This window comes from Leucoraja erinacea, chromosome 4 (genome assembly GCF_028641065.1).
Source record: "Leucoraja erinacea ecotype New England chromosome 4, Leri_hhj_1, whole genome shotgun sequence".
Taxonomy (NCBI): Eukaryota; Metazoa; Chordata; class Chondrichthyes; order Rajiformes; family Rajidae; genus Leucoraja; species Leucoraja erinaceus.
The window spans coordinates 65,684,772-65,698,646 of record NC_073380.1 but is presented as its reverse complement, the minus strand read 5'-3'; the positions used below and the strand labels follow the sequence as shown (position 1 = coordinate 65,698,646).

Below are 13,875 nucleotides of genomic sequence, written 5' to 3'. Positions count from 1 at the left end.
GAGACTGGAGTGCATTTTGTTACTTATTCTTGTAGCTACAAGATGGAGAATATTAAAGTTAGATAAGAAACAAGTTCGCAGATGTCAAAGCACTTAATATTCAGCAGATTTAGTTGTACAGTATTTGGAAAAAAAAATGTAATCATGTATATGCACATGTCATCCCTTGCCATAGATGGAGTACAGAGAAGGCTCACCAGACTGATTCCTGGGATGGCAGGACTTTCATCTGAAGAAAGACTGGATAGACTCGGCTTGTACACGCTAGAATTTAGAAGATTGAGGGGGGATCTTATAGAAACTTACAAAATTCTTAGGGGGTTGGATAGGCTAGATGCAGGAAGATTATTCCCGATGTGGGGGAAGTCCAGAACAAGGGGACACAGTTTAAGGATAAGAGGGAAGTCTTTTAGGACTGAGATGCGAACATCATTTTTTACACAGAGAGTGGTGAATCTGTGGAATTCTCTGCCACAGAAGGTAGTTGAGACCAGTTCATTGGCTATTTTTTTTAAGAGGGAGCTAGATGTGGCCCTTGTGGCTAAAGGTATCAGGGGGTATGGAGTGAAGGCAGGTATGGGATATTGATTTGGATGATCAGCCATGATCATATTGAATGGCGGTGCAGGCTCGAAGGGCCGAATGGCCTATTCCTGCACCTATTTTCTATGTTTCTAAAGCAAAAACAGAAAGCAGAACCAAAGCAAAAACGGAAAACATTTGAAATGCTCAGCAGGTCAGACACCAGAACTGTCTAGTTTAGTGATACAGCGCGGAAACAGGCCCTTCAGCGCACCAAATCGGCGTGGACGAGTGAGCCCCGCACACTAACACAATCCTACACACTAGGGACAATTTACATTTATACCAAGCCAATTAGCCTACAGAGGATCCCGGAGTAAACCCACGTAGGTCACAGGGAGAACGTACACACTCCGTACAGACAAGCACCTGTAGTCAGGATCGAACCCGGATCTCTGGTGGTGTAAGGCAGCAGTTCTACCGCTGCGCCACCATGTGCAACTGCCCTAGGCATGGATTCTGATGAAGCTCCATAAATCTAAATTTATCAATGCTGCTGGACTTATCACGTATTTTGCTTTTTGAATTACACTTCAGATTTCAAAACATCTGCATTATTTTTCTTTTAATTATATACAGCAAGTTTCTTACATTTAAATGTGTATAAAATTAAATGGAACATTTAGCTACCTACAATTGATTGAAAAAAACAATTTTACTATATTTAACAAACTGTACATGTAGCCCCCTTGCTCAATCTCTTTCCTTTATATCATCCAAATTAAAGGAAAAAGGTTGATCGTAACCCATAAGGTGATTATAATCATTTGGATGCCAGAAAAGTACTGGATTTACTAGCATTGACTTCTCATTTGCATAGAACGTGGTGAACATCCTGCTGACTCCAGGAACTTTCACATCCTTCTGATGGAAAATAGTTTTCTTCTGTAGTAGGAGGATGTTGTAAGTGATGGCTGTGTAACTGTCAGTTTCCGCACTGTGATATAGACGAATCACATAACCTTTAGTGAGGAAATGCAATACTGTAGGACTTAAAAAAGTAAAAAATCCAATTATGCCACAGAATGCTGCTTGTAATAAAGGGCTCTGAACTCCAAGGCCAGTCTGCAGAATGATATAAGGCATCATGCAACAACTAAAAATACTGGTGGAGTAAGAGAAGAACTTCACACCTGCAAAATGAAAGTTAGATATATTTAATAAAATGGTTAATCAAGTTTACAATATTATAAGGCTTAGAATTATTTCCGCATAAACTTAATGAACATTTTTAATACATTTTTAGATTGAATGTATAAATATTTGAAATTAATAAATGCTGGATAGATGTTGCAAACTTTGTAAAATATTCATTTAACACTAAAAATATTCTCAGTTATATATATTAAGTATTTCTCCCATTCCAATTCCAGCAAGCTATTGTTAAACAATGATCAGAAAGTAATGCTCCCGCTTACCAAATACTGCCTTAGCTAAGTTTCCGGCGTAAATCAATCGTTCTTCCCTGGTTTTTCCATCGGAACAAAAATAGCGAAAATGGTGACGGCATGGAAGGTTAATCTACACAAAGAAGTTTTTTTTAATTATAGTATCAAGAGAGGCAACTTGGATCAAATGAAATGCAAAAACGTGCGGAAGTCAAACGGAAATACTCAGTGGAACAGATGGAATTAATGGACAAAGAACCAGTTGGGTTTTTTGGGCAATGACATTGTTCAATATTCATTCTGAAGAAATGACATTAACCCAAAAGTTTCTCTTTGCATAGATTCTGACCGAGCTTCTGCGTTTTCCAGAATTTTCCAATCGTATTTCGAATCTTACAATTACTCCTTAACTTAAAAGAAAGTAGTCAGAAGGTGGAGGGGGTCCAGAGAAGGTTTACAATAATGATCCCAAGAATGAGTAGGTTAACATACGATGAACGTTTGACGGCACTGGCCTGTACTCGCTGGAGTGTAGAAGAATGAGGGGACACCAAATTGAAATGTACCGAATAGTGAAAAGCTTGGATACAGTGAATGTGGAGAGGATGTTTCCTCTGGTAGGAGAGTCTAGGACTAGAGGTCATAGCCTCAGAATTAAAGAACGCTCCATTAGGAAGGCGATGAGGAGGAATTTCTTTAGTCAGAGGATGGTGAATCTGTGGAATTCTCTGCCACAGACGGCTGTGGAGACCTAGTCAATGCATATTTTTAAGGCAGTGATAGATAGATTCTGAATTAATAATAATAATATATTTTATTGTCATTGCACAGAGGTACAACTAGATTTGGTATGCAGCTTCCATCCGATGTAATAACTTAACTAAAAATGTAGACACCCAGAGAAACAAGATCTAAAAAAAAAATTAGTATGGGTGTGAGGTTATGGGGATAAGGCAGAAGAATGGGGATAGGAGGGAGACAGATCAGCCAATGATTTAATGGCGGAGTAGACTTCATGGGCTGAATGGCCTAATTTTGCTATCACTTATGACCTCTGACCAGATAGAAAAATGCTCCAAACCGCTTTTAGCTGAAGCTCACATATGCTGGAGAATAAAATTCTAAAGCAAAATGATTCTTAGATATTCACAGGCTAAATGCAAGAAATAATATTTTACCGTTCCCTTGATATAGCATCATTCTCAAATCAGAATTTCCCCACAATGGGTGTTTAACAGGAGAGAACCTAGGCAGGTTTAGAAGGAATTTGAGGGTGGGGGGGGGGGGGGGGGCTGTTTCCACAGAGTATGGATGGAATCTGGAATTTGTTGCTGGAGATGGTGGTGGAGGAAAGTACTCTCACAACATTTAAGAAACATCAGAACACTTTCAATGTCAAAGCAAAGAACTCTTCAGTCCAAATTCAAGTATAGATACAGTAAGTACCCCTGTCAGCACTGATTTACTGCGACAAAGCATTTCTATATCCATGACTGTTATTATATTATAAATGATGGAGCCAAACAACAATAACCCTACCCAGAGGCTACGAAGTAGAAAAGAATGGAATTTTGTGAACACCGTCACAACCCACATCGAGATGAACAAGATGCACATGGTTAGGTAACTTTTCTGGTCATAGAGTCATACAGCCCTTCGGCCCAACTTGTCCACATCAGCAAACATGTCGTAGCTACACTACTCCCACCTGCCTGCATTTGGGCCTTATCCCTCTGAACCCGTCCTATCCGCATACCTGTTTGTGGTGTGAAAACAAGAATCTAGTGTGAATTGGGCGAGGGAGGGGTAGAGAGAGAGGGGCTACCTGAAGTGAGAAAAATCAATATTCATACCACTGGGCTGTAAGTTGCCCAAGCAAAATATGAGATGCTGATCCTCCAATTTGTGTTTAGCCTCACTCTGACAATGGAGACCTAGGACAGAAAGGTCTGTATAAGTGATTCCTACACAGACCTTTCTGTCCTAGGTCACTCTTACTTCAGGTAGCCCCAGCATTACCTCTCTCTCTATCTCTTCCCCACCCAAGTTGCACTAGCTTCTTGTTTTCACCCTACAAACAGCTAACAATGGCCTGTTTCCTTTATCATCATTACTTTTTTGCATATCTTTTATTCATTGCTCTTTATTTCTCCACATCATCGTCTATATCTCTAGTTTTCCTTATCCCTAACCAGTTTGAAGGACGGTCTCGAAGCTAAACGTCACCCATTCCTTCTCCAGAGATGCTGCTTGTCCTGCTGAGTTACTCCAGCTTTTTGTGTCTATCTTCGATTTAAACCAGCATCTGCAGTCTCTTCCTACACTATCCATGTACGTATTTGTTTCTCAAACGTTGTGATAGTCCCTGCCTCAATTACTGGTTTCTTCAACAACCACATCCCATCCTGCATCCAAGTCATTAAACAACTTAGACTTCTACGTCAACCCCGTTTCATCCACAGAGGCTCTCGGCGCAAGCTTGTTTACTTCAACCACGGACATTCCATTCCATCCATCTGCTCACTACCACGCTCTACCCCCCCTCAACTGCGTCACCCCCCCATCCCAGCTGACCACACGCACTGTCAACCGGGACAACCTCAGATCTCTCCAGCCTGCCCCCATCCCTCCACCCTCTCATAATGCCAACTTTGCCCTCCTCAACACCAGGTCGCTCAACAACAAAGCCCTTGCCCTCCATGAACTAATCCTTGACTACACTCTGGACTTCCTTCTGCTCACTGAAACCTGGCAACCACCCAATGTCTTCTTCTCCCTCAATCGAGCATCCCCACCTGGATTTAAATACATCTCCAAACCCCACCCCTCCTGCCATGGAGGTGGCCTCGCTGATATTTTCAACCAGAACTTTCCGATCACTGAACTCACCCTCCCCCCAGTAGCATCATTTGAATTCCTCGCCTTCAAAGCCCTTTCCTCCATGACAGTTATCCTTATTTACCGGCCACCTAAACCAAACCCCTCCTTCCTATCTGACTTCACTGAACTCCTCACACTTGCCTCATCCCCCTCCCCACGTCTGCTGCTACTTGGTGACTTAAATATTCATATGGTCTCCCCCACCTGCAAGCTCGCATCTGAATTCTCCTTTTTACTTGACAACTTCTCTCTCACTCAGCACGTCACCTTTCCCACCCATGACAAAGGTCACATCCTTGACCTGGTCTGCTCCACAAATCAACCGGTACTCGACCTCCATCCATGCCTCTTCCCCCTCTCTGATCATAAGCTTATACGGTTCACCATCCCTTCTCCGACACCTCGCCCCCACTTCCTCCGAGAAATCACCTTGCCTAATCTAAAATCTATTGATCCCCTCCATCTCTCTGACCTCCTCTCCACCACTCTCCCACTGGACTCAGCCCCCATCTCACCTGATGATCTCACAAACCATCTCAACTTAACCTTGTCTACCTCCCTTAACACTCTGCCCCCCCTCAAAACAAGAACCGTAACTTTCAACACATCTTCACCCTGGTACACACCTGCACTTCGTAAACTGAAACAGACTGGTCACCGACTTGAACGACTCACAAATAAATCATCTCTCACAGTCCACCTTGAAGCTTACAAACTCCACCTCACTGACTACAAAGATGCTCTCATTGCTGCAATATCTGCCTACCTCTCCTCCATATTCACTGATCCCTGCCTAAACCACAGAACCCTCTTCTCCACAGTGGGCAACCTCCTCAAGCCTCGAGCAAACACTCTCCCTACCTCTACTCCGGATCTCTGCAACTCATTCCTCCAATTTTTCGCTGATAAAATCAGCACCATCTATCAATCTTTATCCCCTGTACCCAACTCCCCAGCATCTACTCCACCACCTACCAAGGCCCCTCCTTTCAACATCTCCACTGACCTCCTTACCCCTCCTCCACACTGCTTCCTCTCCGAGTTTGACCTGGTCACCCCTATTGAAATCTCCAAACTCATCAGCTCTTCCAAACCCACTACCTGCTCCTTCGACCCTCTCCCCACTCCCCTGCTGAGGTCCTGCCTCCCCGTTCTCTGCCCCAACCTCACTAATCTCTTCAACTCCTCATTGTCCCAAGGAATTGTCCCCTCCGCTTTCAAAACTGCTGCTGTCACACCAATCTTAAAGAAACCTGGTCTTGATCCCTCCTCTCTCATTAACTACCGCCCAATCTCAAATCTCCCCTTTCTTTCAAAAACCCTAGAGCGTATCGTTGCGTCACAACTTCATTCCCACCTCCTTGCGTATAATCTACTTGAACCCCTCCAATCTGGCTTTTGCCCCCTCCATAACACAGAAACTGCTCTCCTCAAAGTCCTCAACGACCTCCTCACCTCTGCTGACACTGGTTCCCTCAACATCCTCATCCTCCTCGACCTGAGCGTAGCCTTCGATACAGTGAACCATAACATCCTGCTCACCAGACTCAAAGACCTTGGCATTGAAGGCTCTGCACTCAGCTGGCTCCGTTCCTACCTTTCCAACAGATCCCACTTCATCTCTCTCCACAACCACACCTCTGCTACAGCCGCAGTCACTCAAGGCGTTCCCCAAGGCTCATAACTTGGCCCCCTCCTCCTCCTCATCTACATCCTCCCCCTTGGTCAGATACTCCGCCACTTCCACCTGGACTTCCACTGTTACGCCGATGACACCCAGATCTACCTCGGCACCAAATCCCCCCACAACCCTCCCATATCAACTCCTGTTTGTCAGCTATAAAAACCTGGATAGAAACATAGAAGATAGGTGCAGGAGTACGCCATTCGGCCCTTCGAGCCTGCACCGCCATTCAATATGATCATGGCTGATCATCCAACTCAGTATCCCGTACCTGCCTTCTCTCCATACCTCCTGATCCCTTTAGCCACAAGGGTCACATCTAACTCCCTCTTAAATATAGCCAATGAACTGGCCTCAACTACTTTCTGTGGCAAAGAATTCCACAGATTCACCACTCTCTCTGTGAATTTTTTTTTCTCATCTCGGTCCTAAAAGACTTCCCCCTTATCCTTAAACGGTGACCCCTTGTTCTGGATTTCCCCAATATCGGGAACAATCTTCTTGCATCTAGTCTGTACAACCCCTTAAGAATTTTGTAAGTTTCTATAAGATCCCCTCTCAATCTTCTAAATTTCAGCGAGTACAAGCCGAGTCTATCCAGTCTTTCTTCATATGAAAGTCCTGCCATCCCAGGAATCAGTCTGGTGAACCTTCTCTGTACTCCCTCTATGGCAAGAATGTCTTTCCTCAGATTAGGAGACCAAAACTGTACGCAATACTCCAGGTGTGGTCTCACCAAGGCCCTGTACAACTGCAGTAGAACCTCCCTGCTCCTATACTCAAATCCTTTTGCTATGATTGCGAACATACCATTCGCTTTCTTCACTGTCTGCTGCACCTGCATGCCTACTTTCAATGACTGGTGTACCATGACACCCAGGTCTCACTGCATCTCCCCTTTTCCTAATCGGCAGGCATTCAGATAATAGTCTACTTTCCTGTTCTTGCCACCAAAGCGGATAACCTCACATTTATCCACATTATACTGCATCTGCCATGCATTTGCCCACTCACCCAACGTATCCTAGTCACCTTGCAGCCTCCTAGCATTCTCCTCACAGCTAACACTGCCCCCCCCCCCCCAACATGGATGCAACATAACTTCCTCAAACTCAACAGCGATAAGACAGGATTCCTCCTCATAGGCTCCAAAGCCACACTCAGCAAAATCAATAACCCCTCTCACCATCGACGGCACCACTGTCTCCCCATCTCCCAAGGCCCGCAACCTTGGCGTGATCTTCGATTCCACCTTCTCCCTTGAGCCTCACATCCGCCATGTCATTAAAACCTCCACATTATACTGCATCTGCCATGCATTTGCCCACTCACCCAACGTATCCTAGTCACCTTGCAGTCTCCTAGCATCCTCCTCACAGCTAACATTAAAATCTCCTTCTTTCATCTCCGCAACATCGCCAAACTCAGACCCTCTCTCACACCTCCCGCTGCTGAAAGACTCATCCATGCCTTCATCTCCTCCCGACTGGACTATTTCAACTCACTTCTCCTTGGCATCAGCTCCACCTACATCAACCGACTCATCACCCACACCAAATCCTGGCATCACATCACTCCAGTCCTCAAACAACTCCACTGGCTTCCCATCTCCCACCGGATCACCTGCAAATTCCTGATCCTCACCAACAAAGGCCTCCATCATCTGGCCCCCCCATATCTCACTGACCTCCTCTCCCCCTACCAACCCTCACGGTCCCTCAGATCCACATCAGCCGGTCTCCTCTCCATCCACAAGTCCAACCTCCGCAGTTTTGGGGACAGAGCCTTCTTCAGGGCAGCTCCCAGGCTCTGGAACTCCCTCCCCCAACTGATCCGCAATTCCGTGTCCCTCACCATCTTCCAGTCCCGCCTCAAGACCCATCTCTTCACCTCTGCCTATCCTTAGCCCCACGTCCCCCTCCCTTTTCATCTGTGCATTAATTGCCTCATATTGTATTCTGTCTTCACTTTGTGTACTAGTCATGTCTCTACTATTTATTTCATTCCCCCTACATGTTTTTCCTCTACGCTAAATTTTTGTAAGGTGTCCTTGAGACTCTTGAAAGGCGCCCATAAATAACATTTATTATTATTATTATTAATTACCTCCTCTGGCAGCCCGTTCCATGCACCCACCGCCCCCTTTTTTAAAAGTCACCCCTCAGATTCCAATTACATCTTTTCCCCTTCACCTGAAACCTCAGGCATCTGGTCCTCGATTCCCCCACTCTGGGCAAGAGACTCTGTGCGTATATCCGATTTATTCCTATCATGACTTTATACACCTCCAAAAGATCACCCCTCATCCACCTGCGCTCTAAGGGATAGAGTCCCAACCTACTGAACCTCTCCCTATAACTCAGACCCTCCAGCCCTGGCAACATCCTTGCATATCTTCTCTGTACCCTTTCCAGCTTGACAACATCTTTCCTACATCTCGGTGCCCAGAACTGAATGCAATACTCTCAAAGGTACACAAAATTGCTGGAGAAACTCAGCGGGTGCAGCAGCATCTATGGAGCGAAGAAAATAGGTGACGTTTCGGTCCAAAACCCTTCTTCAAACGTCGCCTATTTTCTTCGCTCCATAGATGCTGCTGCACCCGCTGAGTTTCTCCAGCAATTTTGTGTACCTTCGATCTTCCAGCATCTGCAGTTCCTTCTTGAACACAATACTCTCAATGCGGCCTCACCAACGTTTATACAACTGCAACATGACCTCCAAACTTTAAACTCTGACTGACGAAGGACCATGTGCCAAATGCCTTTTGACCAAAGATCCTATAGCAGCTCTGCTGTAGGATCTTTGCTTTTGACCACCCTATCTACCTGCAGCTCCACCTTGAAGGAAGGTCAGGGCCCTTCTTTCGATGTGTCTAGCAATGGTTCTCCAACTGTTGGGTGAGATAGGTGGCCGAGGCCAATCCCGACCCCCTCACCTGCCCACACCACCGACCCCCCTCACCTGCCCACACCACCGACCCTTACCTGTGCTGCAAAACCGCTGCCTAGCAGCCGGCGACCCCCCGTGTCCTGCGACCGCCCGCGGCCCGGGAACCCGTGAACGGAGCGGTATTTGCAGCTGCTAACAACACAGAAAGCTCTGGCAGCTGGAAGCACAGAAGCCGCTGCCGCTTTCCTGGTGAAAACCGAGCGAAGACACAACATCGAGCCCATCAGCGCCATTTCTGATAAATACCGTCCCCAGCAAAGATCTATATGCTCTGCTATAGGATCTTTGGTCCCCAGCGCCTGCAAAGAGGCGGGTGCATCATTGGCTGCTGATAACCTCCAACTACAGCGTCGATTGCAGCAACAGTTCCGCCCCGCTAATCCAAACACAAGAGACTGCGCAGACGCTGCCTCATCCGCTGAGTTTCTCCAGCATTTTTGTCTACCTAGTATGGATCAAAGATCCTATAGCACAGCTCTGCTATAGGATCTTTGGTATGGATATTGACAGTTCCAAGTTTGGGTAACCCACTGCCTCTGTGCTCCTTTCCTAATTCTATCAGTCCACATAGGTTCGCTCTCCCTTTCTTCAACTTCCCAGCCGCTCATGACCCACACTTATCCACCTGGATTTTCCCCTCTTGATCTACCTTTCATATCTCCTCCCCATCTAGTTCTATCTATCCATCATCCCTCCATTATTTGTTTCCACATTTCACCTTCCAGCCTCTGTTTCGACCCTCCTCCTCCTCCTCCCCCCCCCCCCCCTTCCTCCCTCTCTCTCTCCCCCTCCCTCTCTCTCTCCCCCTCCCTCTCTCTCTCCCCTCCCCTCTCTCTCTCCTCCCTCCCCTCCTCTCCTCCCCTCCCCTCCCATCCTCTCCTCCCCTCCTCCTCCTCCCCCTCCTCCTATTGGCTATTGTCCGTTCACTCTCAATCCCGATGCAGGACCTAAACCTGAAAAATCCCATTATCTCCAATATGCTGCTTGACACACTGAGTTATTTCAGCCATTTGTTTTTAATATCGGAAGAAATGTTGGCTGAATTGACGGTAACTTTGACAGCAACAGAAATTACCAAGTCTATACAAAGAGTCCTCCTTATTTCACTCAGCAGAATACATGACAGGAGATTGAAAGAATAAACAAATTGTTGTGCCAAAGATTTTATCTGATTAAAAAGCTGTATTCTGAAAAAAAAATTTAACATCATCACATGCCATTTTAAATTCTATCCAAATTAGTAGGTGGAGCTTTCTTGACCAATCCAAGTGATGATTTTATGTTACTAAAGGCACTGACAATTTTCAAAGAATCTCCAAGAGCCTGGCTGAAGACAATAATTTGTAAAAAACACTGGAAAGACACAAAATATTGAAGAAACTCAGTGGGACAGGCAGCATCTCTGGGGAAGTCAAAATATAGAAACAAGGAACTGCAGATTCTGGTTTACCAAGGAAAGGCACACAATACTGGTAAAACTGTAGAAACAAGGAACTGGTCAAAATTGTAGATACAAGGCACTGAGTGTCCAAAAGGCACCAATATATTTTCTCAGAAAGCTTTTTTTTAAATTAAACTCTACAGACACAATGGAAGCAGGTACCTCTGTGGCATGATTACCGTATTGCTGATGCGGTTAGTTAAACTACAGGAATGTTGATGTTTGTTACATTAAGTGACCACTGCTTGGTGGTCATAATGAAGTCTGTAGTCAGAGCAAAGAGGGATGTCCGCTCAAGCTGGAGAAGGGTGGTCCCTGGCCTCAACTCTACTGAAATGCTATCCTGTACTCATCAAAAAAAAAAACACAAGTGGATTTTCGGGACTGACCAACCAAACTGGATCACGTAATTCCTGTCTTGTTTGTCTTAGACCTTGTCTTAAAGGGGCTTGAATAAGGGTCTCAACCCAAAATATCACCGATGATGCTGGTTGACCTGCTGAGTTCCTCCAGAATTTTATGTCCTTTTGGAGAAATTCAAGATGGTTCTGTACCTTCTATATGCCTTCCACATTTCCTTTAAAATAAGCGTCCTTGTTTTAATTTCAATTCTGCCCAGTTTAAACCCACATTCCACATATCTTTTATATCCCAGTTTTTTCTTTCGTAGCAGTTTTGTATTGTACTCAGCCTAACCCTTAAAAGCATTCACTCTTTGTAGTTTTATGTGATATCCGGTTTCATCCCATTGTACTTCCAAAGACCATGCGATAATTGGAGATTGGTCGAAATAGGCTCTCAGCTTTACTGTCCCCTCTGTTTCCTCTATTGCTATCTCTGGGATGCACTAGCAACAGCTTTGCCACTGTGCCAAAGAGGTGGCAGACTGTTAGACTTTGGAGATAATAGGACAATTAATGACCTGCAGTCCTTCAGTGTGGGACCTGAACTGCAGGATACCATTTGCCCTATGGTTCCCAAAGCCCAATTTTTGCAACAAGGGATGATTGTCTCCTTCTTGAAGTCTGACAAACAGAGCATTTCCATTATTTTATACTTCTATTTCATTTTTCCAAACTCAGTATTGCTCCATTGGGCTTATACTGGTTCAACAATCTGGAGAAACAACTTACCCACGATTTTATTTATTTAATATATTCAAAAATTGAATAAAATTAGATAACAGGCCTCAATTAGTTCCTGAAGATATATTAGAGGGTGGTATTTAATATGGCTTAATTGGGCATGACCAATTGCCAAGAGGGGGAAATGGTGTTGGCAACTTTTTTAATTATAAAGAAGATTATAGTTTCTGTAATCTTGAGATTACAGCTGCTCTTTGTCACTGTTTAAAGGGCAAGTCTCCCAAAGGTTAACAAACAATCTTTTTTAACAAGTAGACCTCATTAATTCTCCCTGCAGGGACATTGACATTTATGGTATCTGTTTGTTAGATATTTGGGAGATTTTCAAACAACTCCACAAGTAACCATTGTGTCACGAGGATATAAAAATGCTGTAGGTACTATAAATTGTTGAAAATTGTTTGGGTTTTCTCAGTGTTTCTCGATGCACATTACTAAGGCCTTCAATAAACCAATTTGTTCAATAGACTCACTACTGATCTATGAGCTGTTTTATTTTGTGGCTGTGCCTATCTGAGTAAAGTTATTTTGGGTTCTGTACAGCATAAAGAGAGGGAATATTTATACCGACCGCAAATAAGCCTTTGGGGTTGTTGTACATTATTACATTATAGCGTGGGCAAGAGGAGAATATGTCACCTCCTATTAGAGGGCACAAACACAAAGAATATGTTAAAAACCTGATAGCAGCAGCTTGTCTCCCCTTGGCAGTGCTGTGATGAAGGTAAGTGTCCACAAAACGATTGAGCCCCCACAGCAGAGAGGAAATTACTATACAGATAAAGCAGTTAGAGCATTAATGGAGGAAAAAAGGGAATGGACCGAGGACATAAGTCTTGCCTCCATAAGTAAAGCAACCAATGTGTCAGAGAATATAAAGAACATCCAGGAATCTGACCCGGGGGAAGAAAAAGCAGTGAGAAAAACAGGGGGGAGTTCAGGATTGCAACGGAGTATGGCTGAAGGATGGGAAAATAATAACTCCACCTTGTATCCAGACAATCCTGTTAGTTTACCATGGGCATCTAGGAAGATATAGGATGCAGTCTGATTAATTGTTGGTGGTGGAAATGGATGGGCAGAGATAGAGTTGTTCATTGTCAATGGTGCATAACTTGTGTGCAATGCGAGCCAGGGAAGGCACTGAAAATACGAATGGGAAATCAACCCAGGCCAAGGGGAGCATAGGAACATATGCAGATAGACTTCACTGGACACTTGCCGCAGTCGTTAAATAAAAGGTATTGTTTAGTTCTAATTGATCACTTTACCCGCACCAAAAGGCACCAGATTGGACCAATGACATCAAAGAAGGAATCACTTGGCATGCCCAGAAGAAATAATGAGTATGATGGAGTCTGGTTGTGGATTTACTCATTATAACTGTCAGCTTGCAATTGATGTAAAATCAAATGATTCTTTTGCTAGTGTTGCTCTATCAGTGCGAAAATATTATATTGCTACCTCTGCTAAGTGGTATGGAAAGAATGGCTGAAAGTATATTCTACCTGGTCATAATGTCATAATCCAGGGTGTCACAAGACAGATCACTGTCGGAGACAAGGAATTGATGGTACCATTGGAGGAAAAATCGATAACAAGTTCAAGTGAGTTTATTGTCATGTGTCCCTGTGTAGGACAATGAAATTCTTGCTTTGCTTAAGCACACAGAAAATAGTAGGCATTTACTACAAAACAGATAAATGTGTCCATATACCATGATATAAATATATACACACATGAATAAATAAACTGATAAAGTGCAAATAGCGGAAAGTGGTTATTAATAATCAGAGTTTTGTC

General features: G+C 44.3%; 1 protein-coding gene across 2 annotated transcripts; it reads right to left on the bottom strand.

Moving 5' to 3' along the window:
- Nucleotides 1–522: 522 nt before the first annotated feature.
- Nucleotides 523–9,918, bottom strand: tmem70 (transmembrane protein 70). Of its 2 annotated transcripts, XM_055634496.1 has the most exons (4): nt 9,784–9,918; nt 9,522–9,742; nt 2,001–2,103; nt 523–1,715 (listed from the first exon to the last, which is right to left on the bottom strand). In XM_055634496.1, exons 1-4 carry the CDS (start codon nt 9,806–9,808, stop codon nt 1,276–1,278), a joined length of 789 nt encoding a protein of 262 aa, XP_055490471.1. In that variant the 5' UTR covers nt 9,809–9,918; the 3' UTR covers nt 523–1,275. The 2 variants fall into 2 exon arrangements, with proteins under 2 accessions (XP_055490471.1, XP_055490472.1); XM_055634497.1 differs by lacking the exon at nt 9,784–9,918 and having other exon boundaries at nt 9,522–9,775.
- Nucleotides 9,919–13,875: the final 3,957 nt, after the last annotated feature.

What these genes read in the sequence shown, in the direction of transcription:
- tmem70 (XM_055634496.1), bottom strand. Translation starts at nt 9,808, where the DNA reads ATGATGCACCCGCCTCTTTGCAGGC. An exon ending in GCACCCGCCTCTTTGCAGGC is followed by an intron (nt 9,743 to 9,783) that starts GCTGGGGACCAA and finishes ATATAGATCTTT; the next exon opens with GCTGGGGACGGTATTTATCA. An exon ending in CTTAGCTAAGGCAGTATTTG is followed by an intron (nt 1,716 to 2,000) that starts GTAAGCGGGAGC and finishes TTCATTTTGCAG; the next exon opens with GTGTGAAGTTCTTCTCTTAC.